This window comes from Procambarus clarkii, chromosome 43 (assembly GCF_040958095.1).
Source record: "Procambarus clarkii isolate CNS0578487 chromosome 43, FALCON_Pclarkii_2.0, whole genome shotgun sequence".
NCBI lineage: Eukaryota > Metazoa > Arthropoda > Malacostraca > Decapoda > Cambaridae > Procambarus > Procambarus clarkii.
The window spans coordinates 32,991,664-33,017,143 of record NC_091192.1 but is presented as its reverse complement, the minus strand read 5'-3'; the positions used below and the strand labels follow the sequence as shown (position 1 = coordinate 33,017,143).

General features: G+C 43.2%; 2 protein-coding genes across 3 annotated transcripts in view; one reads left to right on the top strand and one right to left on the bottom strand.

Annotated features, from left to right (window-relative positions):
* LOC123755938 (alkaline phosphatase) overlaps positions 1 to 7,235 on the top strand; it is a 59,195-nt gene extending 51,960 nt beyond the window's left edge. For both annotated transcript variants that reach the window (XM_069300215.1, XM_069300216.1), the window contains exon 12: positions 2,926 to 7,235. In XM_069300215.1, coding sequence (XP_069156316.1) covers positions 2,926 to 3,191 — 266 coding nt within the window. In that variant the 3' untranslated portion in view covers positions 3,192 to 7,235. The remainder of the gene's footprint in view (positions 1 to 2,925) is intronic.
* A 7,870-nt stretch (positions 7,236 to 15,105) lies between these two features.
* LOC123755937 (alkaline phosphatase) overlaps positions 15,106 to 25,480 on the bottom strand; it is a 49,160-nt gene continuing 38,785 nt past the window's right edge. The window contains exons 8-11 of the mRNA XM_045738906.2: positions 19,404 to 19,602; positions 17,264 to 17,361; positions 16,911 to 17,034; positions 15,106 to 16,637 (exon numbers count right to left, since the gene is read on the bottom strand). Coding sequence (XP_045594862.2) covers positions 16,102 to 16,637; positions 16,911 to 17,034; positions 17,264 to 17,361; positions 19,404 to 19,602 — 957 coding nt within the window. The 3' untranslated portion in view covers positions 15,106 to 16,101. The remainder of the gene's footprint in view (positions 16,638 to 16,910; positions 17,035 to 17,263; positions 17,362 to 19,403; positions 19,603 to 25,480) is intronic.

Genomic DNA, 25,480 nt, shown 5'->3' with positions numbered 1-25,480 from the left:
TAGTATGAAACGACAGTAATACTATTCGGCGCTCAGCCGGTGGCCGAGCGGACAGCACGCTGGACACGTGATCCTGTGGTCCTGGGTTCGATCAATGGGCATAGGGTGAAAGAAACTGTGCCCATTGTTTCTCGCCGGCGCCCGGGATCGAACCCAGGACCACAGGTTCACAAGTCCAGTGTGCTATCCGCTCAGCCGACCGGCTCCATAAAGAGTGAAAGAAAGAAACCCTTCACCCTAAAGGGTGAAAGAAACTCTGCCGATTTGTTTCCGTCTCCGCCGGGAATCGAACCCAGGCCATTCGGACTACGATACTCGAGCTCTGTCCACTCAACCATGCACGAGGCCCCTGTGTGTGTGTGTGTGTACTCACCAATCACCGATTCATACTCGCCTATTTGTCCCTGCAGGATCGAGCTCAAACTCTTGGACCCCGATTTTCTAGCCACTGGTTATCTAACGATAGATCTCTTGACCTAGTTCCCTATCATACCTGATTTTCAATGTGCGAATTGAGTTAACTTTTACAACCTGCTCTTTTAGGGCATTCCATTTCCATTACGCTAAAAGAAAACTTTCTAACATCTCTATGATACATCTGAATCTCAAGCTTCCATCCGTGTCCCCTTGTTCTATTGAAATTCATTGTAAACAATTCCTGTTTCCACCCTGTCAATCCCTCTAAGAAATTTATACGTCTATATCATGTCTCCTCTCTCTCTCCCTCCTCCTTTCTAACGTCATCAGGCTTATTTCCTTTATCCTCTCTTCGTACCTCATCTCTCACAACTCTGGGACAAGTCTCGTTTCAACGAGACGTTGCAGAAGTTGTTTCTACAGAAGTTACAGAAACTTTTGCAATGAGAAAGCACCCGTTCGAGCTTCCGTATGTGTTTTTTATATGGGGGCTCTACGATGGAGCGACATACTCTGTCTGGCCTCACACAGACGGTATTCACTGATCCAAAAGTCTCCTTACTTAAGTTCCTGAAGGATGTTGTGACTTTTGCTGGTGTTGAGTATGCAGTTGACATTACGTCCACTCCCAGGTCTCTTTTTCTAGTCATTAGCTAGGGTCGTAAATTCTAGCTCCTCTTTTTCTAATGACAGACTGTGGGCTGTAAGGGGCAGGTGGGGTTCCCAAGGATGAATGGAAAAGTTGATTGAAGATCCACAATCCACCTGCAGACAATTTTACACATCAGCTTGTATTGTTAATACAAGGATAAGATTTAATAAACTCAGTTCTAAAACTGGACACTGGTTCTGTTTAAATCAAGGATCTAAACATGTACTCAGTCCACCAATCTAGCACCATAACTATAACAGTCAATATTCACATACTAATAAACACAACAATTAGTATTATGGAAGTATGATATATATCAATATGCAATTAAATGACCTTAAATGTGGTCCATGTACTGTTAACTAAGTACAAGAAATTATATTCAATATGATAAAGTTATATGATAAATTAAAGATAATTAAGTAAGCAATTGTTAACTTAATGTATATGATTAATTATATATAGATATATTCAATTTATATGAAGAGTTTCAGTTGAGCTTGACTTTCAATGATTGAGTTTGTATATCTCATGAGTGTCTAGATAAATTGAAAAGGTTCAGTTACTGTAAGATTAATAAAAAACTCACTGAAATATGAGGCATTGCCTCACCCTGTAATGACAAACAGATTTATTGGATATATCAAGGTTATACAAGCATGTAATTGGCCAATTAACACCAAAATAACTCAATATACTTATGTCTGAGTGCCGGGTGCCGTCTAACAAGTGGCCAGACTGATAACTCTCTTGTAGAGTTCAGGTACTATATTTTATGTCACAGCTTTGCTATTTATTATTCTGGTAGCTTTGCTAGTTGATTATGTGCTTAATAGCTTTGCTGTAGCATAAGATGAAGTTGGTGGTGGAGGCGGCGTCACTTGCTCCACTCTACACTCTTAGTTAGATAAAGTATTAGGATTTTTTCCTTATAGATATTGTCCAGGTACTCCCCCAGTTCTAGAGAGTAATCACGGGTGATAAAGATATGTTATTATGGTGTCCTTTACTATAAATGTTCGCAAGGTACCGAATCACATGTTCACTGTTTTGTAAACAAACGCTTTCTGGCCTCAAGCTGCCTTCAATGCATATTTATTGATTATTTTTACTGTCTAGACATATGATTGAGATAAGATGTGATTATAATATAATTAGATATAAGATAAAAAGATGATAAGTAGTACGTGCTAGTACTATTGATTCTTATTAAGGATTTGATTTAATTCTTACCGGAAATCGGTTGAATGTTCCAATAGTTTTTTAATTAAGAAATCCTTCTAGAAGCTTCTAGATCCTTGAGAAGTCATGCACCAAGTCACGTAGACACCATGGGCCCTATGGCGTACGTGATCATAGGTGGCATTGTCATGTAGGATCCAGATATAAGATTTAATAAATCTGTAGTGATTCTGACATAATTCTGATATGATATAGAAATAATACATTTCTTAGATAATAATGTTATATATAGTGGGTAAATTTCCCGCACGTTTCGTAAGAAGATGCGCAAACTCTTCATGAATCCTAATCCAGGACTTTTAGACAGTTCTGAGCCACAGATGATGCTAAATGACCCAACAGGCTTGGTGCCTACTTTTGCTAATAAATTAACGCTTGTCCAAGATGCCAACAATCTATCATGCTAAATTAACCGCGTCACCAGCATATAGGGTCTTATATGCTGATGACGTTATGCTCTCTTATATGCTGTAGGGTCTTAGTGGCGAGTGTGCCTTGACTCTCGCCACGAACACTAGTGTTCTCATACCTTAAAATATAATCATTTACCTGAATGTTTTGGTTTTGATGAGCAGGTGACCTTGAAAGCCATTTTTTGTTCTGTTCTTCCACAGGTGTGATGAGCCACTTGTTCCACAGGACTCACGAACAGACTTTCGTGGCCCACGTCATGGCCGTCGCCGGGTGTATTGGGCCATACAAAGACAACTGTGCTCGTCTTAAGAAGGCGGACCCAGACTATGTTGATGCCAACATCAACACTAAGAATCGCAAGATCAGTGGAGGTTCCGCCACGCTCCTTCCTACCGTCCTCTCTACCTTCCTACTTCCACTCATGTGGCTAACGACTCACTTAGATCTTGGCTGTATATCGCTGTAGTTTCTTGAGAGGCTTATACTCTTTCACAAGGCTGTTAACGGTCTGTCTCGTGGAAAGTTTGGTTTGTTATTTTTGTGTTCTAGTTATCTAAATTACATTTAGGGGTCAAAATGTTGAGTGGACGATGAGGACCTTACCTTACCTTGCGATGTTTTCGGGACTCAACGTACCCGCGGCCCGGTCCACGACCAGGCTGAGAAGCAAGACACGCATGGGGGAGGGGGTCCAGCCCCATCTTCTCCAGTGATCATAACGGACAGAAAATTATGTGCTAAATTGTATAGACCTAACCCACCACACACACACACACACACACAGGTGGACACAGGTGGAAACTGAGTGCCCAAATGAGCCACAGAGATATTAGAAAGAACTTTTTTAGTGTCAGAGTGGTTGACAAATGGAATGCATTAGGGGTGATGTGGTGGAGGCTGACTCCATACACAGTTTCAAGTGTAGATATGACAGAGCCCGATAGGCTCAGGAATCTGTACACCTGTTGATTGACGGTTGAGAGGCGGGACCAAAGAGCCAGAGCTCAACCCCCGCAAACACAACTAGGTGAGTACAACTAGGTGAGTACACACACACACACACACACACACACACACATGGAAAATGTGAACTTTGTCGACAATGATTTATAGTACATCATATTTGGTCTGTTGTGGATTTTGAAGTCAAAATGGGATATATTTTTCGAGAGGACAACTTGAATGCTCTATAAGAAATTGTCTCCGGCGCGAGAGACGAGGACCATCGTTATGACATCCTTGGCCATGCCTTCCGCTTCATTGATCACGTCCGTGGCCTGAAAAGGCTGTAGGGTCCGTGGTCTGAAGATCCCTCCATCATTTCCGGGTACTGGGCAGCAAGGGCGCATCCCATTCCTGAGTGGTCGTCGCCCCTCAACAACAACAACAACAACAACAACAGCAGCATACACAGTACACAGGATACTTACACTTGTCCAACACATGTGCCCCACCAAACAGCCTACACAGTCACAGAACATAACCTCCCCTACTCTACCTTTAACAGTAGGAGTGCCACAGGGCAGCATCTTGCGCCCTCTCCTGTTTCTTTTCTACATCAATGATTTCGCAAGTGTTTCTACAATTCTTAAACCTGTATTATTTGCTGACGATAAAACCTTCATCTACTCTGACCCCCCAACCCCCCACACATTAAATAATATTGTCAATAATGAATTAAAAAAGTCCACTCATGGATGTCAACCAACAAACTCACACTAAACATGACTTACTACATTTTATTTGGTAGTAAATCATCAAATCAAATTCAACTTCAGATATACAGTGTTAACATTACCAGTAAAATATGAGGGGAAGTTTCTTGGCCTATACATAGACAAGAGACTGAACTTCAGCACCCATATTCAACACAGCTAAAAAAAAAGTCTCAAAAATTGACTCAGTCTTTGGAACTTACTCCTGATGAATTAAAAGTTTGATGAGTTTGGCAGTCTCCGTGGTGTAGTGGTAAGACACTCGCCTGGCGTTCCGCGAGCGCTATGTCATGGGTTCGTATCCTGGCCGGGGAGGATTTACTGGGCGCAATTCCTTAACTGTAGCCTCTGTTTAACGCAACAGTAAAATGTGTACTTGGATGAAAAAACGATTCTTCGCGGCAGGGGATCGTATTCCAGGGACCATAGGATTAAGGACTTGCCCGAAACGCTACGCGTACTAGTGGCTGTACAAGAATGTAACAACTCTTGTATATATCTCAAAAAAAAAAAAAAAAAAAAAAAAAATTATCCAGTCTATAATTAAAAAGTAAAATCAAAAAGTACCTAATTTCATCCTTATAATTTCGTACCTTTTACTTCAAACTGCCACTATCTCTTGTACTACCCACTTCCCCAATATTAGTACTTAAGACATATATCTTTACCATTGTAATCACCTCTGTCAATTTTTATTGTAGTTATTTGTTGATATAAAACCTTGGTACAATGTACCTTTTCATCTTAGGTGATAGGTTAGATTGGCTTTGCAAGAATGTAAAAATACCAATCTTAAGTAATCTCATCAACCCCATTGTATCTTCTTGTGAATAAATTATTATTATTATTAGCATTATTATTATTATTATAACATGTGGCAACAAGGTGTACCTGGTTGATGGGGTTCTGGAAGTTCTTCTACTCCCCAAGCCCGGCCCGAGGTCAGGCTTGACTTGTGAGAGTTTGGTCCACTAGGCTGTTGCTTGGAGCGGCCCGCAGGCCCACATACCCACCACAGCCCGGTTGGTCCGGCACTCCTTGAAGAAAACAATCTAGTTTTCTCTTGGAGATGTCCACGGTTGTTCCGGCAATATTTCTTATGCTTGCTGGGAGGACGTTGAACAACCGCGGACCTCTGATGTTTATACAGTGTTCTCTGATTGTGCCTATGGCACCTCTGCTCTTCACTGGTTCTATTCTGCATTTTCTTCCATATCGTTCACTCCAGTATGTTGTTATTTTACTGTGTAGATTAGGGACCTGTCCCTCCAGTATTTTCCATGTGTATATTATTTGGTATCTCTCTCGTCTCCATTCTAATGAGTACATTTGGAGAGATTAGAGACGATCCCAATAATTTAGGTGCTTTATCTCGTCTATGCGTGTCGTATATGTTCTCTGTATTCCCTCTATTTCAGCAATCTCTCCTGTTCTGAAGGGGGAAGTGAGTACTGAGCAGTACTCAAGACGGGACAACACAAATGATTTGGAGAGAACAACCATTGTGATGGGATCTCTGGACTTGAAGGTTCTCGTAATCCATCCTATCATTTTTCTGGCTGACGCAATACTTGCTTGGTTATGCTCCCTAAACGTTAGGTCGTCGGACATCATTATTCCCAAATCCTTGACATGCTGTTTTCCTACTATGGGCAGATTCGATTGTGTTTTGTACCCTGTATTATGTTTAAGATCCTCATTTTTGCCGTATCTGAGTACCTGGAATTTATCACCGTTAAACATCATGTTATATTCTGCTGCCCAATCGAAAACTTTGTTAATGTTTGTTTGTAGTTTTTCAATGTCTTCAGCAGAGTTAATTTTCATGCTGATTTTTGTATCATCTGCAAGGGATGACACGAAGCTGTGACTTGTATTTTTGTCTATATCTGATATGAGAATAAGGAACAGTGGAGCAAGGATTGTACCTTGAGGTACAGAGCTTTTAACTGTCCTTGGACTCGATTTTACTTGATTGACTGTTATTCTGTGTTCTGTTCGACAGGAAATTGAGTATCCAGAGTCCTACTTTACCAGTTATACCCATTGACCTCATTTTGTGTGCAATCACTCCATAGTCACATTTGTCGAATGCCTTTGCAATGTCTGTGTATACAACATCTACATTCTGTTTTTCTTCTAATGCCTCAGTGATTTTGTCATAATGGTCAGGTAGTTGAGAGGCATGATCTTCCTGCTCTAAATCCATGTTGGCCTGGATTGTGGAGGTCATTGGTCTCCATGAATCTAGTGACCTGACTCCTGATCACTCTCTCAAATACGTTTATTATGTGGGACGTTAGTACAACTGGTCTATAATTCTTTGCCAATGCTTTGCTTCCTCCCTTGTGTAGAGGGGCTATGTCTGCTGCTTTCAGCGCATCTGGTATCTCCCCCGTGTCCAAGCTCTTCCTCCACACTATACTGAGTGCCTGTGCTACCGGCACTTTGCATTTCTTTATAAATATTTGAATTCCATGAGTCTGGACCCGGTGCTAAGTGCATGGGCATATTGTCAATTTCTTTTTCAAAATCTGCTACGGTCGTGTTGATATCAGTTATATTTTCAGGTGTTTGGATATCACTCATAAAGAAATTGTCCGAATCTTCCACTTTCATACTTGTGTAAAGGAAGAAATGTATATGTTTATCTCTCAGAATGTTTGGTAATATGTTTATTATTTGTGATGTGTGTATATGTATGTATTAACACGATGTACTGAACGGGGTGAGAATAGCTTGAGCTACCTCATCCCTTTGTGTATTTTACCTCAATAAACTTATTTCAATTTCAATTTCAACTCAATTTCCACTTTCATGCTGTGTATCGGAGTGCTAAACATGTCCTCATACTGCTTTTTTAGGATTTCACTAATTTCTTTGTCATCCTCAGTGTATGAACCTTCACTAATACAAAAAGGTCCAATACTGGCAGTGGTTTTTGCTTTTTGATTTACAGTAAAACAATACAGTAGCACACTAACAAGCAACTTAAGAGACAAGTTAGACACTCAGATACCAATATAACATATTAAGGCAGTAACACCGCCACCCCCCTACCAAAAAAAAACCGAAGTACATAGCAGCTGAGGGAAGTGGTGTGTGTCAAACAAGACTCACGTGACGTCAGGGACACGTAAAACCCAAAACTGCTCACACAAGAAGGCAAGTAGATACCCGCTACCCAGAGCTGTGGGCACGTGTATACCCACACAGAGACGGCAAGAACCAACCAAAGAGCCGAAACAGGATTGCCTCGTTGGCCGCCAGGGGGTTTAGACATGCTCGCCTGACCTGCAAGTTGCTGCCTGGAGTTGCAAGGGGACGGGTGCTGTTTGACGTGTCGGCGCCATGGGGCCCCCCTCCCCCCTTGTTGTGCGTGCCCAGTCTATAGGCCTCGAGTTTTCTGATCGGGCAGGCTATCCTGAGGTGGGGTTGGTGCTGTGTGACATGCTGTAGGTCCCTGTGGGGGGATATTTATGGCGTTGAGCTGGTTACTGCCCGTAGAGTGATTGCTAAGCTAACGACTGAGGAGGTGTATAGGGCGTTTTTACCTCGCTACGAGGGGCGGACCTTGCCCCTGCCAGAAGGTGCAGGCACTGTGACTGTCTCCGATCGCAGTGGTGCCATAACGTATGTAAGCGTGCATGGGGCGCCCCTGGAATTCCCGGAGGGGCTGCTGAGGCGTTATTTCGGCCAGTTTGGAGCGGTCATCAGTGTGCGGTTGCACCTGCTCTCCTCGGGTCCGCTAAAGGGTGTGCGGTCGAATATTTGCACCCTAGGAATGAAGCTGCGGGCGGACATTCCGTCTGAAGTGAAGCTTCTGCTGTGCTATGTTCGGGTGTATTACGCTCGTCAGCCCCGTACGTGTTACCGTTGTGGCCTCTGTTACGACCCTGGGTTCCTCAGATGGAAACCAGAGGTCAATTTGAGCTCTAAATAATTACCTTACATTAATTAATAGAATTGGATCATGGAGAAGGATATTTAATTACAATAATATTGATATCAGGGCTCCTTAAAACCGTATGCCTTATTCCCGTCGCCCTTGCCAAACGTAAGACGAATCTTGTTTCTCACAGAGCATTCAGACTTGAGCTTGTTGTTGATTATTAATGAGTGAACTAATTATCAACTACTCTTAGAACTAGTAAAGTAACGAAGGCCGGTGAAGACTTGTATTGTTTGTATCTGCACGATCAATTAGGTTATCTCCCCGGCAACCACAACAACTTGGGAGCTCGGAGACTGGACGCCCGGCGCGCCTTCTTCTCTGGACTGCTATGGTTGAGCCAACACCTCTCCTGTGTTGCTCTGTATCCCTCTCCTCTTCCTCCTCCTCTTCCCTTACCTTATCCTGTGTCTAGTTTACCAAGCTAAGTACCCTGCTGCATGTTCGTTTTCTGGTATAAGTGTAGTAATGTGTATAGTGTTTATAGTGCTAAGTTACTCTAAGGGGTCTCAGTGGAACCACATGTGCTCAAGTGGTACCAAGCTACCTAGAGTCCTTGCTAGTGTCCCTTGCCTAGTAGACTTTACCCTAGCTTGTCCTAATTGTAAAACCTTGTATCCTGCCTATGTGGACCAAGGCTTTTAAAGTAAAATGGTGTGGTAAAGTAGTTAATGTTATTGTTGTTAATGTATATGGAAGGTTGTTAAGAGGGGTTAATAAATAAGTTAGTTTTAAAGGAGTATCCATTCTTCCTGTGTATGAGATCAGTGATCAAACCTCTAGGCTGACGTATGGACCTTAAGCTACTAAAGTAATATTATTTTATGTTCTCATTGGGGGCCGGGCCTATCTGATCTCCACTAATTTTGATACACCCTGATTCTAGCTGTTAGCCATTCTCCTTTAATTCTCTATACCCCCCATAACAGCAACTAAATTTATAACAGCCTCTTGGGCCATCAGGCTGCTGGGTGCTCTGAACCTGCCGTCGCGCCTGTCAACCTCTTCTGTGAGGAGGATTTCCCGCCGCTCCCTGTGGAGGACGATTCGATGGCTGTGGATGTGGACGACTCTTTGGCTGCTGCCGTGCCCCGTGTATCGCCTGGTGCGCCTCCTGCTGATGTCGCTACAAATCCGGAGACTGTGTCACCTGTTGCGGTTGCCTCTCCTCAGGAGGTTGTGTCACCGTCGGGTGTTCGTCCTGCCCCGGTTGCTGTCCTTGATACTCCCGTTTTTCTTCCGGCTCCCATCTGCACGGCTCCCCCGTCTTCCTATTCATCTGTGGTGTCTGTCACTGCACCTTCGCCGTGTGCCCAGGCTGTGCTGGGTGCTGGGGTGGCTGTGGGGCCTCCTACTGTGCTCGACCTGGTTCTCCGCGTGGTTGAGGATGCTGCCATCCTGTGGAGAGCGTCGGTTCGCCCGGCTTGTGTTGACCGGGTCTCTGGGTCGACATCCGGCTCTGATGATGTGCGGCCGGTGCCCAAGCGTTCCCGGCGATCTTCTGATTGGGCTGATGTGGGCGAATTCGACGGTGGTGGGTCTTCCAGTGACGATGGTAAGGTTCCGGTTGTGTCGCATTCGTCGGTGGTGGCGGAGGTCCATGTGCCTGCGGCTGCCAGTGTCGATGATTCTTAAGAACCTTAAGAACCCCAGGGTCTCCTCCAGCACCTTAAGAACCCCAGGGTCTCCTCCAGCACCTTAAGAACCCCAGGGTCTCCTCCAGCACCTTAAGAACCCCAGGGTCTCCTCCAGCACCTTAAGAACCCCAGGGTCTCCTCCAGCACCATAAGAACCCCAGGGTCTCCTCCAGCACCTTAAGAACCCCAGGGTCTCCTCCAGCACCTTAAGAACCCCAGGGTCTCCTCCAGCACCTTAAGAACCCCAGGGTCTCCTCCGGCACCTTAAGAACCCCAGGGTCTCCTCCAGCACCTTAAGAACCCCAGGGTCTCCTCCAGCACCTTAAGAACCCCAGGGTCTCCTCCAGCACCTTAAGAACCCCAGGGTCTCCTCCAGCACCTTAAGAACCCCAGGGTCTCCTCCAGCACCTTAAGAACCCCAGGGTCTCCTCCAGCACCATAAGAACCCCAGGGTCTCCTCCAGCACCTTAAGAACCCCAGGGTCTCCTCCAGCACCTTAAGAACCCCAGGGTCTCCTCCAGCACCTTAAGAACCCCAGGGTCTCCTCCAGCACCATAAGAACCCCAGGGTCTCCTCCAGCACCTTAAGAACCCCAGGGTCTCCTCCAGCACCTTAAGAACCCCAGGGTCTCCTCCAGCACCTTAAGAACCCCAGGGTCTCCACCAGCACCATAAGAACCCCAGGGTCTCCTCCAGCACCATAAGAACCCCAGGGTCTCCTCCAGCACCTTAAGAACCCCAGGGTCTCCTCCAGCACCTTAAGAACCCCAGGGTCTCCTCCAGCACCATAAGAACCCCAGGGTCTCCTCCAGCACCATAAGAACCCCAGGGTCTCCTCCAGCACCTTAAGAACCCCAGGGTCTCCTCCAGCACCTTAAGAACCCCAGGGTCTCCTCCAGCACCATAAGAACCCCAGGGTCTCCTCCAGCACCATAAGAACCCCAGGGTCTCCTCCAGCACCATAAGAACCCCAGGGTCTCCTCCAGCACCATAAGAACCCCAGGGTTTCCTCCAGCACCATAAGAACCCCAGGGTCTCCTCCAGCACCATAAGAACCCCAGGGTCTCCTCCAGCACCATAAGAACCCCAGGATCTCCTCCAGCACCATAAGAACCCCAGGGTCTCCTCCAGCACCTTAAGAACCCCAGGGTCTCCTCCAGCACCTTAAGAACCCCAGGGTCTCCTCCAGCACCTTAAGAACCCCAGGGTCTCCTCCAGCACCTTAAGAACCCCAGGGTCTCCTCCAGCACCATAAGAACCCCAGGGTCTCCTCCAGCACCATAAGAACCCCAGGGTCTCCTCCAGCACCTTAAGAACCCCAGGGTCTCCTCCAGCACCTTAAGAACCCCAGGGTCTCCTCCAGCACCATAAGAACCCCAGGGTCTCCTCCAGCACCATAAGAACCCCAGGGTCTCCTCCAGCACCATAAGAACCCCAGGGTCTCCTCCAGCACCTTAAGAACCCCAGGGTCTCCTCCAGCACCTTAAGAACCCCAGGGTCTCCTCCAGCACCATAAGAACCCCAGGGTCTCCTCCAGCACCATAAGAACCCCAGGGTCTCCTCCAGCACCTTAAGAACCCCAGGGTCTCCTCCAGCACCTTAAGAACCCCAGGGTCTCCTCCAGCACCTTAAGAACCCCAGGGTCTCCTCCAGCACCATAAGAACCCCAGGGTCTCCTCCAGCACCATAAGAACCCCAGGATCTCTACCAGCACCATAAGAACCCCAGGGTCTCCTCCAGCACCTTAAGAACCCCAGGGTCTCCTCCAGCACCTTAAGAACCCCAGGGTCTCCTCCAGCACCATAAGAACCCCAGAGTCTCCTCCAGCACCTTAAGAACCCCAGGGTCTCCTCCAGCACCTTAAGAACCCCAGGGTCTCCTCCAGCACCATAAGAACCCCAGGGTCTCCTCCAGCACCTTAAGAACCCCAGGGTCTCCTCCAGCACCATAAGAACCCCAGGGTCTCCTCCAGCACCTTAAGAACCCCAGGGTCTCCTCCAGCACCTTAAGAACCCCAGGGTCTCCTCCAGCACCTTAAGAACCCCAGGGTCTCCTCCAGCACCTTAAGAACCCCAGGGTCTCCTCCAGCACCTTAAGAACCCCAGGGTCTCCTCCAGCACCTTAAGAACCCCAGGGTCTCCTCCAGCACCATAAGAACCCCAGGGTCTCCTCCAGCACCTTAAGAACCCCAGGGTCTCCTCCAGCACCTTAAGAACCCCAGGGTCTCCTCCAGCACCTTAAGAACCCCAGGGTCTCCTCCAGCACCTTAAGAACCCCAGGGTCTCCTCCAGCACCTTAAGAACCCCAGGGTCTCCTCCAGCACCATAAGAACCCCAGGGTCTCCTCCAGCACCATAAGAACCCCAGGGTCTCCTCCAGCACCTTAAGAACCCCAGGGTCTCCTCCAGCACCTTAAGAACCCCAGGGTCTCCTCCAGCACCTTAAGAACCCCAGGGTCTCCTCCAGCACCTTAAGAACCCCAGGGTCTCCTCCAGCACCTTAAGAACCCCAGGGTCTCCTCCAGCACCTTAAGAACCCCAGGGTCTCCTCCAGCACCTTAAGAACCCCAGGGTCTCCTCCAGCACCTTAAGAACCCCAGGGTCTCCTCCAGCACCTTAAGAACCCCAGGGTCTCCTCCAGCACCTTAAGAACTCCAGGGTCTCCTCCAGCACCATAAGAACCCCAGGGTCTCCTCCAGCACCATAAGAACCCCAGGGTCTCCTCCATAGCATACCCCTCTAAATGGGTAATCCACACACAGTAAACATAAGACACTCGATCCTCTTGGGCCACACTGCTCCTCAACGGCAGCACGGAGTCACGGAGCCAACACTTCCATTCCACAAAAACTAATTATATATAAGCTGTGTCTCAGCCTTAACTACACTTCATGCATTCATTAGAATCACATAAACCCAACATCAATACCCAATTATTCGTAGGTAGATAGCGAAAGATCTCATTTTGTTCAGGCAGGAAAAACTGCACTTTCAAATTTACTCCATATATTTATACCCAGTTAAACAACAGATACAGACCGTCTACTCTGTTGAACGGATGAAATGAACGGTATGATAAATAACACAGCTCAATCCCAATGCAATTCACAAAAAAAATAAAGCAAAATGAAAATAAATCAAAATCTATGAAAATTCAATTTATCAATGCAATCAGAAACATTGGAATGGAATTGTAACATATTTAGTATAGCATGTGTGTTGCTCTTACATGCAACAGATAGCGCTGTTTTTTTTCAAGAAAAGCATAATTTTACCTGTCACAGGTGTGGTATCTATACTTATACTTACAAAATGAACGGAATGGTAAACAACACAGCTCAATTCCAACACAATGTCACATAATAATTAAATAAAAAATAAAATAAATCGAAATCTATGAAAATAAAATTTATCAACGCAATCGGAAACGTTGATATGGAATTCGTGACATATTTAGTATACCGTGCATGTTGCTATTATGTGCAACAGATGGCGCTGTTTTTCAAAAACGCATGTTTTTACCTGTCACAGGGATGGCATCTAGTAGTAGTTATATAAAAAGATGTGCCTATTCGAATGCAACGTTGTGTCAAAATTTCAAAGCAATCGGTGAAGAACTTTCGGAGATTACAGCGTGTGTTGCTCGTACGTCAAACAGATTGCGCTGTTTAAAAAAAAAAAAAAAAACATGTTTTTTTTTCCCTGTCACAGGTGAGGCATGTTTATAGTAGATATATAAAAAGACGCGTCTATTCGAATGCAACGTTGTGTCAAAATTTCAAAGCAATCAGTGAAGAACTTTCAGAGATTACAGCGTGTGTGTGGCTCTTACGTTTAACAGATGGCACTGTTTAAAAAAAAATATAATATATATAATATATATATATATATATATATATATATATATATATATATATATATATATATATATATATATTTTTTATTCTATAATTCTCATTCATCACATAATTAATTACTAAAACAATTAACATTAATTTATTATATTAGTTCATCATATTGAATAGTATATTTTTTGCATATTTGCATATATCATACTTGTATTATTCAATTACCTTGTTGTATATATCAGTATAATAGATTATTGGCTGCTGCAATAATATTAGAGCTAGGCTAAACTGTATATGGTTCAGATCTTTGATCTAGAACAGATCCAGTGATCACTGTCATAGAACTGGGTTTTATCCTTTTATCCTTGTATAAAATACAAGCTGGTCACGTCTCATTGCCTTGTTGAAATACCTGCAGGTAGATTGTGGATCTCCAATCAACAATTCTATACACCCTTCAGGAATCTACCTGTCCCCCCCCCTCCCTTTACAGACCACTGCCCTTCCTAGGACTAGAGGATTAGGATTTACAACCCTAGCTATGGACTTTATTTTTTTTATTTTTACATAGTCATTTTTATTTTAGTAAATTTAAAAGCCTAAGTAATTCTCCCCCTTTTAACAATCATGTTATTTCCCCACACACTCTGTTCTCTTTCTTATTTCTTCCTTCCTTTTCTTATTCCCTTTCTCCCATTTCCCTTTCTCAGTTCCTCGTCCTCTCAATTCCTCCTCCTCTCAGTTACTCCTCTCAGTTCCGGTTCTCTCGGCCCTGTAAACAACTTCTGGTGTCACTTGGTGTTGTATCAGAATCACAAGCTTTATTCCTTACTATTTATACGTAAGATAGGAATTTACACCAAGTCTTTCGCACTCTCCTGAGTGCTTTATCAAAGTCTGAGTGTGTGATTGGTTGATTGATGAAGATTAAGCCACCCAAAAGGTGGCACGAGCATGACTAGCCCGTAAGTGGTGGCCCTTTGGAGCCATTACCAGTATCATTAGCTGATACTGGAGATCTGTGGAGGTGCAACTACACCCTACGGAGAGGTCGTGACCTCTGCTGACTGTGTGATTAGGACGAGACTTACATCTCAACGCTTAATGAATCTTAATTAGACGATGAGATGTATGTCTCAACCTAATCACACATTTAGACCTTGATAAAGCACTCAGGAGAGTGCGAAAGACTTGGTGTAAACTCCTTACATAAAATTCACAAAAACACAAGTTTGGGGTTTTTATCCTTTATTATTATGTCTGTGAGAAGACATTACTACTACTAAAATTACTTAATGGTTACGTTTTGAAACCCCTTTTTATATCCAATATGTTAAACCTTTTCCTTCATTGTAAACATAAATCATGTCCTCCCATATTGTTATCAAATGTGGGACTTAATTTCAGTGAGGTTGTGTGTGACTGCCGCCACTGTGTTGAATCATCTCTCGTCACGTCCCATTGTCTTGAACGGCTTCTGGTCATGTCGCATTGTCTTGTATGGCTTCATATCACGTCCCATTGTCTTGTATGGCTTCAGATCACGTCCCATTGTCTTGTATGGCTTCATATCACGTCATAATGTCTTGTATGGCTTCAGATCACGTCCCATTGTCTTTTATGGCTTTAAATCACGTCTCATTGTCTTGTATAGCTTCATATCACGTCATAATGTCTTGTATGGCTTCAGATCGCGTCCCATTGTCTTGTGTGACTTCAGGTCACGTCCCATTGTCTTGTATGGCTTCATATCACGTCCCATTGTCTTGTGTGACTTCAGGTCACGTCCCATTGTCTTGTATGGCTTCATATCACGTCCCATTGTCTTGTATGGCTTCAGATCACGTCATATTGTCTTGTATGGCTTCAGATCACGTCCCATTGTCTTGTATGGCTTCATATCACGTCCCATTGTCTTGTGTGACTTCAGGTCACGTCCCATTGTCTTGTATGGCTTCATATCACGTCCCATTTTCTTGTATGGTTTCATATCACGTCCCATTGTCTTATGTGACTTCAGGTCACGTCCCATTGTCTTATGTGACTTCAGGTCATGTTTCGCTGCACAAAGTAATTACAACTTAGCTCTTAGATAGGTAGAAGCAATAAACAAATATCGTGCTTAAAGCTGTTTACTGTTCAGCTTAAGCAGCTAGTCAAGCAGGTGAGCAGTTAACTTAGGCATCCTGCTATCTGACTGATGAAACAGTCCAAACCTTGCAGGAATCTACAGCGAGTTAAAACGAAGGAGTAAGCGACAGTTTAAACCCAGCAGGGCGAGTAGGAACAGAGCGGTGTAGCTTGGGGCGAGTCTCGAGGAGCCGCCATTTAGCTTGTGCTTATTGAGGTGCTTCGTGTGGACGTTTGAGGTTCTCGACGCAAAGTCAACATCGACGTCTTCTTGTTCTGTGTGCATTTCCGGGTCGCCTTCCTTGTTAACCTGGTGGAAGCTCTTAGCATGTCCACGGTCCTTCCCTAGCTGGTTGTCGGAACTCGTATGTGTTTGGTTTTCATCAGCCATGCCCAGCTGGCTGCCATGACTGGAATGTGAGTGATTATGACCATGTCCATTGCCTATATTTGAGTCGCAACGACAGCCATTCTTTGTATTACCCTCGGGACCATGAATGACAACATCTTTGGCAGATTCCTTCAAGAGCCGAGTACAAGTGTCCTTGTATGGCCCAATACACGCGGAGAAAGCCATGACGTGGGCCACGAAGGTTTGCTCGTGTACCCTGTGGAATAAGTGGCTCATTGGACCTGTAAACAACAGAAAAAGTTTATATAGAGATTTAGATTGATGATTTTGTAACTTAGAATAAGCTACGTTCTTGGAATTTCTGGGAATTTAAGTTTGAAAAAAATATAGATGGTATGGTTTGGAGGCCTGGTCGAGGACCGGGCCGCGGGGACACTAAAAGCCCCGAAATCATCTCAAGATAACCTCAAGATAAGAAGATGGTGAGTACATGGCTACACTTGCAGACAACACCTGTACCTCAAAACACACAAGTACGAGCTGGGATCGTGTACCTGTAGCGAACACGGCCACGTCCTCTCCTCCATGTGTTTCCTTGTTATCAACTGTAGGCACGGCAGCCAGGGAGACGTAGTCCTTGTGGCCAGTGTCCACCCCTGTCAGGTTGGGCCTCGTTACCTATGGGCCACCCATTAGCGTCAATAAGAGTACAGCTGGTTTAATAGGCTCGAGGACTTGTAAAGAAGATCACATGTGGCATCGATCCTCAATCACAAGAAGAGTTATAAATATCGTATATTCCAATATAGCATTATAAAAACATGGACACAACGCGTGGCCACAGTGTAAGCATAACACATGGCCAGAGCCTGGACGCAAGGCTGTGGCCACAACACAGGCCACCTACCTTGTGTCCATCCCAGGTGTAGTTGTACCCCGGACCAGTAGCGAACATGAGGGTGGTGTAAGGCAGACCGTCCGTCACGTACCTGTTCTTCACCACACCTGTTGGTTATGGGCGCCTCGCTGTAACAACCTCATACTCTAGTACATATGTGAATCAAATACTGGCGTATATGAACAGCAAACCACCGTTATTACAAGCAGAGATCATTCACTAGAGCACCAGGATCCTGTGTAGGGTTGCGGCGTGTGATGTACCACTGTTTTGATTACTGGTTCCAGCATTCATCAAGCGTTTATGTAAACACTTACGCAACCTGAACTGTCGGAAAACCCGACACCATTTAATAATATTACATGCAGTAGGCAGATAATATTGCTGCTGCCGTTGTATAAACAAGTTAATCCATAGAAAATGTAGCTTGTAGTGGAATTTTCCGTCAATAGAAAACGGGATATCATTGTCACATAGTACTATAAATCCACCAGCTATTCTGTTGGGAATTATTAAATACATTAGTCTTTGGACTTTTAATATCATAAAAACATCTCATTTGAATTAACTTAATTATCAGTATCGAAATAGAGTAAATGTGACCCTTCTATCACTTATTGACATCTAGACAAAGTGAGCCAGTAGCGTCAGTAGCAGTGAAGGTCAGCCATTGTTAAGACCAGAGTCACTGGAGCAAATTCCGCTCCTATAATTCTCTTGGACGCAGTGTTATGGAGATCAACTTAAGTGTTCTACCATCATCAACACGCTGTCAACAACCACAAGGGAAGTGTCTTTCCGAAATCTTATCTAAGTCATTATTGGCCAGTAATGTTATGTTAGATAGGACTATTTCCGGTTAGAACACAACAGTCGACTCAACACAGGTAATTAAGCCTTGGTCCTTATCTAATAATATACAGAGTTTTCTCTGATATAGCTGTCATACATTAGGATTCCGGCTTTACAGCTAGTGCCCTTTGACAGGAACAAGAAGAGGAAGTAAGAATTAATCTTGGTACATCAGTTACTTGGGTGATGGAAGCTAGCCACTCACGAGGATAATTTGGTGTCTATATCCCAGTTATACCTGGTGGACTAAGCCTGCCATACAATAAGATAAGGCACCTCCAATTCTATTAATATATGTAGTTCAATACTGTAGTTTGATTGGCTGCATATATATAAATTTAATATAAACCCTCCTTAATGTGTAAGGATCGATTTGTGAGAAATATTGCAGAAATACAGTCCACTTAACATCATACCAATTGCTATTGAAATATATAAATTAACGTAAATATAAATTTTATATAAATTCATATAAATTAAATAAATATAAATCTCACAGGTCGGTTCCCACATGTACATCTTTCCCTAATCATGGCGGCTTTGTTTACATTTAGCAAACAGTTTGCGAGCTTGAAAACTTCACAATCAAGGAATGTTGTTATAAACAGCCTCGTTGTGCTGCGGAGCTCAAACTGTTCTATGCAATCAAAGTTGCGCTGATCAGGAAAGATGTATAGGTTCCGTAAGTGCATGCGTAAATGTTTGAGGGTTCTGGACGAGATCTTTAGCTACCACCTAGCCTGTGTAATCAACCAGCCCGCCCTCCTAATAAAACGTCGCATTTTGATGTATACTTTACCCAAGGCCAAAAGTTGTACTAGAAAATTGTAGCAGCTCGCGAAATTGGCATTCAGTTCCGTTTTCTATTTTGGGTCCTCGATAGGTTAAGAAAAAGGCACTTTAGTACGACAGTTTCTTGACGTTGGGAAATCTTAGGAGGACGGGCTGACTCAACATAGTTGCCAGGAGTCATTTAGTGTTAACCTGAGTGGAAGCAGTGAAGGTATTCCCACACTGGACATTTGCGTCTAACTGAGGATGCCACGGGTCGAGCTGAAGGTGGTGTCGGGAGATCAGCACTAAGCAAACATGACTATATAGCACTTGAAAGGGGGTGTGCGAGCAAGGAGCTGGGATATGAGGATAAGGAAAACTAGGACAAGGAGCCGGGATATGAGGACGGGGTGAAGGAACAGGGCCCAACCACTTGGAACATCGGAGATCGAACGATGTGCTATAAGAAGCGATGCCGTCAGCGTACCGACCATTCCAATTGGGAAGTAGTCGTCCCACTCACCGAAGATGTCATTACCCCTGGGGGGGTATCCAGCCATGGTCATGGTGTGAGAATGGTCGGCTGTGACGACCACCAGAGTATCCTCCAGGTCGACTACCTTCAGGGCCTCCTCCATCGCCTTCTCCAGCTGCACCAGCTCCTCCAGGGCCCTCCGGGGATTCGAGTTGTGCATGCCTCTGTCAATCATCCCCCCCTCCACCTGTGGCAGGGCATTGATGAGATCTAAACAGATTCCTTTCTTTCCCAAAAACATTTTAAACTATTACTTCTTAAGTTTGACTCTAAATGGGACCTTGGTGAAAAATTATTTTCCTTTTAATCTTACATATTTCGTCGAGTATTTTTAGATTATATACAATAAAATACAATAAATATACAATTTAAAATTACAGTATATGTAATACAATGCAATATATATATATATATATATATATATATATATATATATATATATATTAAATATGACCGAAAAAGTAAGATTAATAATTCTAACACGAATTTTCTCGATGTTTCGTATGTTTCTTTTCACTGTCGATGGTAATTGAAAAATCAATTCTCCAAAATGCATTTTTATTTCTAGTCTGACGTGGCACTTTAACGTGTTTCGTAATAACTTATTACATTTTCAAAGACTTTAGTTTACACACACTGAGGATGCATATAACCTGCATATAACCTATAACCTGCAAACACTAAACAGAATTTAAACAGCTTTCATTTTATACCTGCATTTGGGTGATGTAACAGTCCCTTTCTAGATGTAACAGTCATGGAAAGGAGCGGAGGTTTCCACACTGCAGTCTACACTAAGGAAACAAACATAGGAATGTGCCTCAATGCCAACAGTGACTGCCCAGACAGGTACAAGAGGAGTGTTGTTAACGCTTATGTCGACCGTGCTCTCAGCCACAGCTCAGGATGGAAGCAAGTCGATGAAGAACTCTGTAGGGTAAGGCAGGTCCTAGTCAACAACGGCTTCTCCAATGGTTTCGTTGAAGACATCATAAGAAGGAAGGTAAAACGCCATGCAACCTCTGAAGAGACAACTAACACAACACCTGTACCCCCTATTAGACTATTTTACAGAAACTTCTTTTCCACAGCTCATAAAACGGAGGAAAGGGTCCTGAAAGATATTGTTGATAGAAACGTTATTCCTACAGACAAAAATCAGAAGATACAATTGACGATTTACTATAAAAACAAGAAAACTGCCAACCTACTCATGAGAAACTCTCCAGACACAAAGCAGAACGCTTTAAAAGAGACCAATGCCGTCTATGCCTTCAAATGCCCACTTGGGGACTGTAAGCCTCAAAGAACTCAGTATATAGGCAAGACAACAACATCTCTTTCCAGGCGATTAACGATGCATAAGCAACAGGGCTCCATTAAGGAACATATAATCTCTTCCCACAACCAGACCATCACCAGAGAAGTCTTAACAAAAAACATGGAAATCATCGATAGATATGGTGATAGCAGGCGGCTTGATATCTGCGAGGCACTACACATTAAGAAGTCAACACCAGCAATCAAGAGCCAATTAATGCACAACTATATTCTACCCACTTCAAGACTCAGCACCAATATAGAAGCATCAAGAAATATGGGCAGTCAGCCACAGTCAGTCAGTCAGGTGAAGTCACAGTGAGAGGTTGTGTAAACCGGAGCTCCTGAGTGTTGTTATATTATCATAGCAATATGGAAGTTGTAGTTAAGGACCTGGTGACTCTAGTGGGAGCCCTGAGGACAGAGTTGGACTCTCTGCGGGAGGAGGTGCGTCAGCTTAAAGAACAACGAGAAGTAACGAAGGAGGAGACCAGTAGTAAAGGGACCTCGTCTTGGAGAGTTGCGAAAGACAGGGGCCTTAAGAAGACTTTGATAAAGCCGCCTTCAAACGCCATAGCAACTTCTAATTCATTTGACGTTTTGGAGGACGAGTGCTGTGGTGAGACTGCGGATCGCGCAAAAGGGAAAGCAACGAAGAGAAAGGAAGAGCAGGCCCCTCAGAAAGTAAAGGTACCTAAGCAAACATTAGTTGTGGGAGATTCCCAGATAAGGTATTTGGATAGAGCGTTTTGTGCTAGAGATAGGGGGAACAGGTTAAGGGTTTGCTATCCCGGAGCTGGCATTGGTGATATTATAAACAACATGAATGATATTATGGCTGGTAATGGGAACAATCCCATTATTTGCATTAGCGTGGGAGGAAATGATGTTGGTCGAGTTAGGAGTGAGGAACTGATTCAGAGGTATAAAACAGCCATAGAATTAGTTAGGAGCAAGGGAGGAATCCCGATCATATGTGGCATTCTTCCAAGAAAGGGAGTGGGAAATGAATGGATATCGAGGGCACTTGGTGTCAATTGCCGGCTGGAAAGATATTGCAAATCAAATGCAATATCTTTCATAGACAACTGGGAACACTTCTATGGAAGAAATGAAATGTATGCTCGTGATGGGGTGCATCTATCGAGGGCTGGGGTTGTTGCTGTTGCGAACTCGTTGGAAGAAGTGGTTAGAGGTGTTTGTTTGGGTTTAAACTGTTAGTAGATAGAGGTATGGGAATTGATTTGGAGGAAGGAGGTAATAAAAGTATGTGTTTGTGGGAGAAAGGAATTGGCAAAACGATCAGGGAAAGAGAAGGTCCGCAAAATAACAATTCACTTAGGGTATATTACACTAACAGTAGAAGTCTAAGAAATAAAATTAACGAATTAAATGCTCTTGTCTGCACAGAAAAAATAGATATTATTGCACTTACCGAAACGTGGATGAATGTAGAAAATAGAGAACTATTAGCTGAATATCAAATATACAGATTTAAACTATTTCACACAGATAGATATATTAGACGAGGAGGGGGAGTAGCCATATATGTTAGGGACAATTTGAAATGTAGTCTCAAAGAGGGAATCAAAACAGAGCCACACACAGAAACCATTTGGATAGAATTAAACGAAAAAGCTAATAATATTATAATAGGAGTAATATATAGGCCACCAAATTTAGACAGAATGGAAGCAAAGCACCTATGGGATGAAATATCTAGAGCATCTAGATCTTACAGTATTTATGTCATGGGTGACTTTAATTTTAGCGGAATAAACTGGTTGAACAAAACAGGGAATAGCGAAGCAGAAGATTTTCTGGAATTAATTGACGATTGCTTTCTTACGCAACACATTAAGGAACCAACACGGGAAAATAATATTTTAGATTTAGTGTTAACTAACAGGGAAACGCAAATTAATGACATCGAAATAGGGAGTGAGCTAGGGAGCAGTGATCACAAAGAAATCAGATTTAGCATAGAATGGAATAGACCAGTAGGAGAAAATTCTGTTAAAGTGCCAGATTTTCGAAAAGCTGATTTTAATAGCCTAAGAAATTTTTTGGGTCAAATTGATTGGAAAGTCTTGGGTATGGGGTGTGGGCCGGTCTTGGAGCGAGACATGAACCCAGCGATAGGTGACTTAAATGGGGATTTCGATGTGGATTCAATATATAACTTATTTAAGAATATTCTAAACAAAGCACAGGAACGTAGTATACCATACAAATTGAATAGATCGAATACTAATGACCCAAAGTGGATAACAAAGAATTTGAAGAACCTTATAGGTAAAAAGAGAGCTTGGTACAAAAGGATTAAAAATGGGGAGGTCACTTTAAAACAGGAATTCGTACAACTGGTTAGAAATGTTAAAAAAGAGATAAGGAAAGCAAAAAGAAACTATGAAGTTCGCATAGCAGGGCAAGCAAAGACAAATCCTAAAGGGTTTTTTCAGTTATATCGTACTAAGACTAGGGAAAGGATAGGTCCATTAAAAACTGATACAGGTCAAATAACAGATAGTGATGAAGAGAGGAGTACTATTTTTAATAAATATTTTGTATCTGTATTTACTAAAGAGGAACTTAACAATATGCCTTCAGCTGAACAAGTCTATGTGGGTGGGGACGAGGACAGGTTGACGAGTTTAGCAGTTACCAGGGAGGATGTTCTTAAACAAATAGTAAAACTCAAACCAAACAAATCCCCAGGGCCGGATGAAGTGTTTGCCAGGGTGCTTAAAGAATGCAAAGAGGAGCTTTGTGACCCACTGTCAACCATATTTAATAAATCAATAGAGTCAGGCAGAGTGCCAGAGTTTTGGAAAGTTGCTAATGTGATACCAGTTTTTAAGAAAGGAGATAGATCACTTGCGTCTAACTATCGACCAATTAGCCTAACGTCTATTGTGGGAAAGTTACTCGAATCTATAATAGCAAATAAAATTCGTCTTCATCTTGAAAAACATAAATTAATAATTGAGTCTCAACATGGTTTTATAAATGGCCGTTCATGTTTAACAAATTTGTTATCTTTTTATTCTAGCATTGTTGAGGCAGTTGATAGTGGTAAGGATTGCGATGTTGTATACCTTGACTTTAGCAAAGCTTTTGATACAGTGCCACATGAAAGACTGATTAAAAAGATAGAGTCTCATGGTATTGGGGGTGCTATATTAAGCTGGATTAGGGCATGGCTATACCAAAGGAAACAGAGAGTTAGTATAAATGGAATCAAGTCAGAGTGGGAAAATGTTGTAAGTGGAGTGCCTCAAGGCTCTGTCCTGGGACCTCTGTTGTTTATAATATATATAAATGATTTAGATTCAGGTTTGAGTAGCAACATTTGCAAATTTACCGATGATACGAAAATCGGTAGGGAAATTAATTCGGAGGAGGACTCACTATCACTTCAAGTTGATCTAGATAGGGTTTTGAAATGGTCAAAGGATTGGCAGATGCAGTTTAATGCTGATAAATGTAAAGTTCTGAGGTTAGGTAATGATGATAGAGTTACAAGATACGAGCTAGATGGTGTTGTGATTGCGAAGTCGGATTGCGAAAGGGATCTGGGAGTTATGATTAGTAAGAATTTAAAACAAAAGGATCAATGCATAAATGTTCGTAATAAGGCAAATCGGACACTTGGATTTATTAATCGCAGCGTTAGTAACAAGACACCTGGTGTGGTTCTCAAGCTATATCTTGCTCTAGTTAGGCCCCATTTAGATTATGCAGTTCAGTTTTGGTCGCCATATTATAGAATGGATATAAATTCACTTGAACGTGTCCAGCGTAGGATGACTAAGTTAATTCCCCAAATTAGAAATCTTTCATATGAAGAAAGATTAACAAAGCTTAAGTTGCATTCACTGGAAAGGCGAAGAGTTAGGGGTGACATGATAGAGGTTTACAAGTGGATGAATGGACATAACCGGGGGGATATTAATAGGGTATTAAAAGTATCAACACAGGACAGAACACGAAACAATGGATATAAATTGGATAAGTTTAGATTTAGGAAAGACTTGGGTAAATACTGGTTCAGTAACAGGGTTGTTGATTTGTGGAACCAATTGCCGCGTAACATTGTGGAGGTGGGGTCCCTCGATTGTTTCAAGCACGGGTTGGACAAGTATATGAGTGGGATTGGGTGGTTATAGAATAGGAGCTGCCTCGTATGGGCCAATAGGCCTTCTGCAGTTACCTTTGTTCTTATGTTCTTATGTTCTTAAGACACCTGGTGTGGTTCTCAAGCTATATCTTGCTCTAGTTAGGCCCCATTTAGATTATGCAGTTCAGTTTTGGTCGCCATATTATAGAATGGATATAAATTCACTTGAACGTGTCCAGCGTAGGATGACTAAGTTAATTCCCCAAATTAGAAATCTTTCATATGAAGAAAGATTAACAAAGCTTAAGTTGCATTCACTGGAAAGGCGAAGAGTTAGGGGCGACATGATAGAGGTTTACAAGTGGGTGAATGGACATAACAAGGGGGATATTAATAGGGTATTAAAAGTATCAACACAGGACAGAACACGAAACAATGGGTATAAATTGGATAAGTTTAGATTTAGGAAAGACTTGGGTAAATACTGGTTCAGTAACAGGGTTGTTGATTTGTGGAACCAATTGCCGCGTAACGTGGTGGAGGTGGGGTCCCTCGATTGTTTCAAGCGCGGATTGGACAAGTATATGAGTGGGATTGGGTGGTTATAGAATAGGAGCTGCCTCGA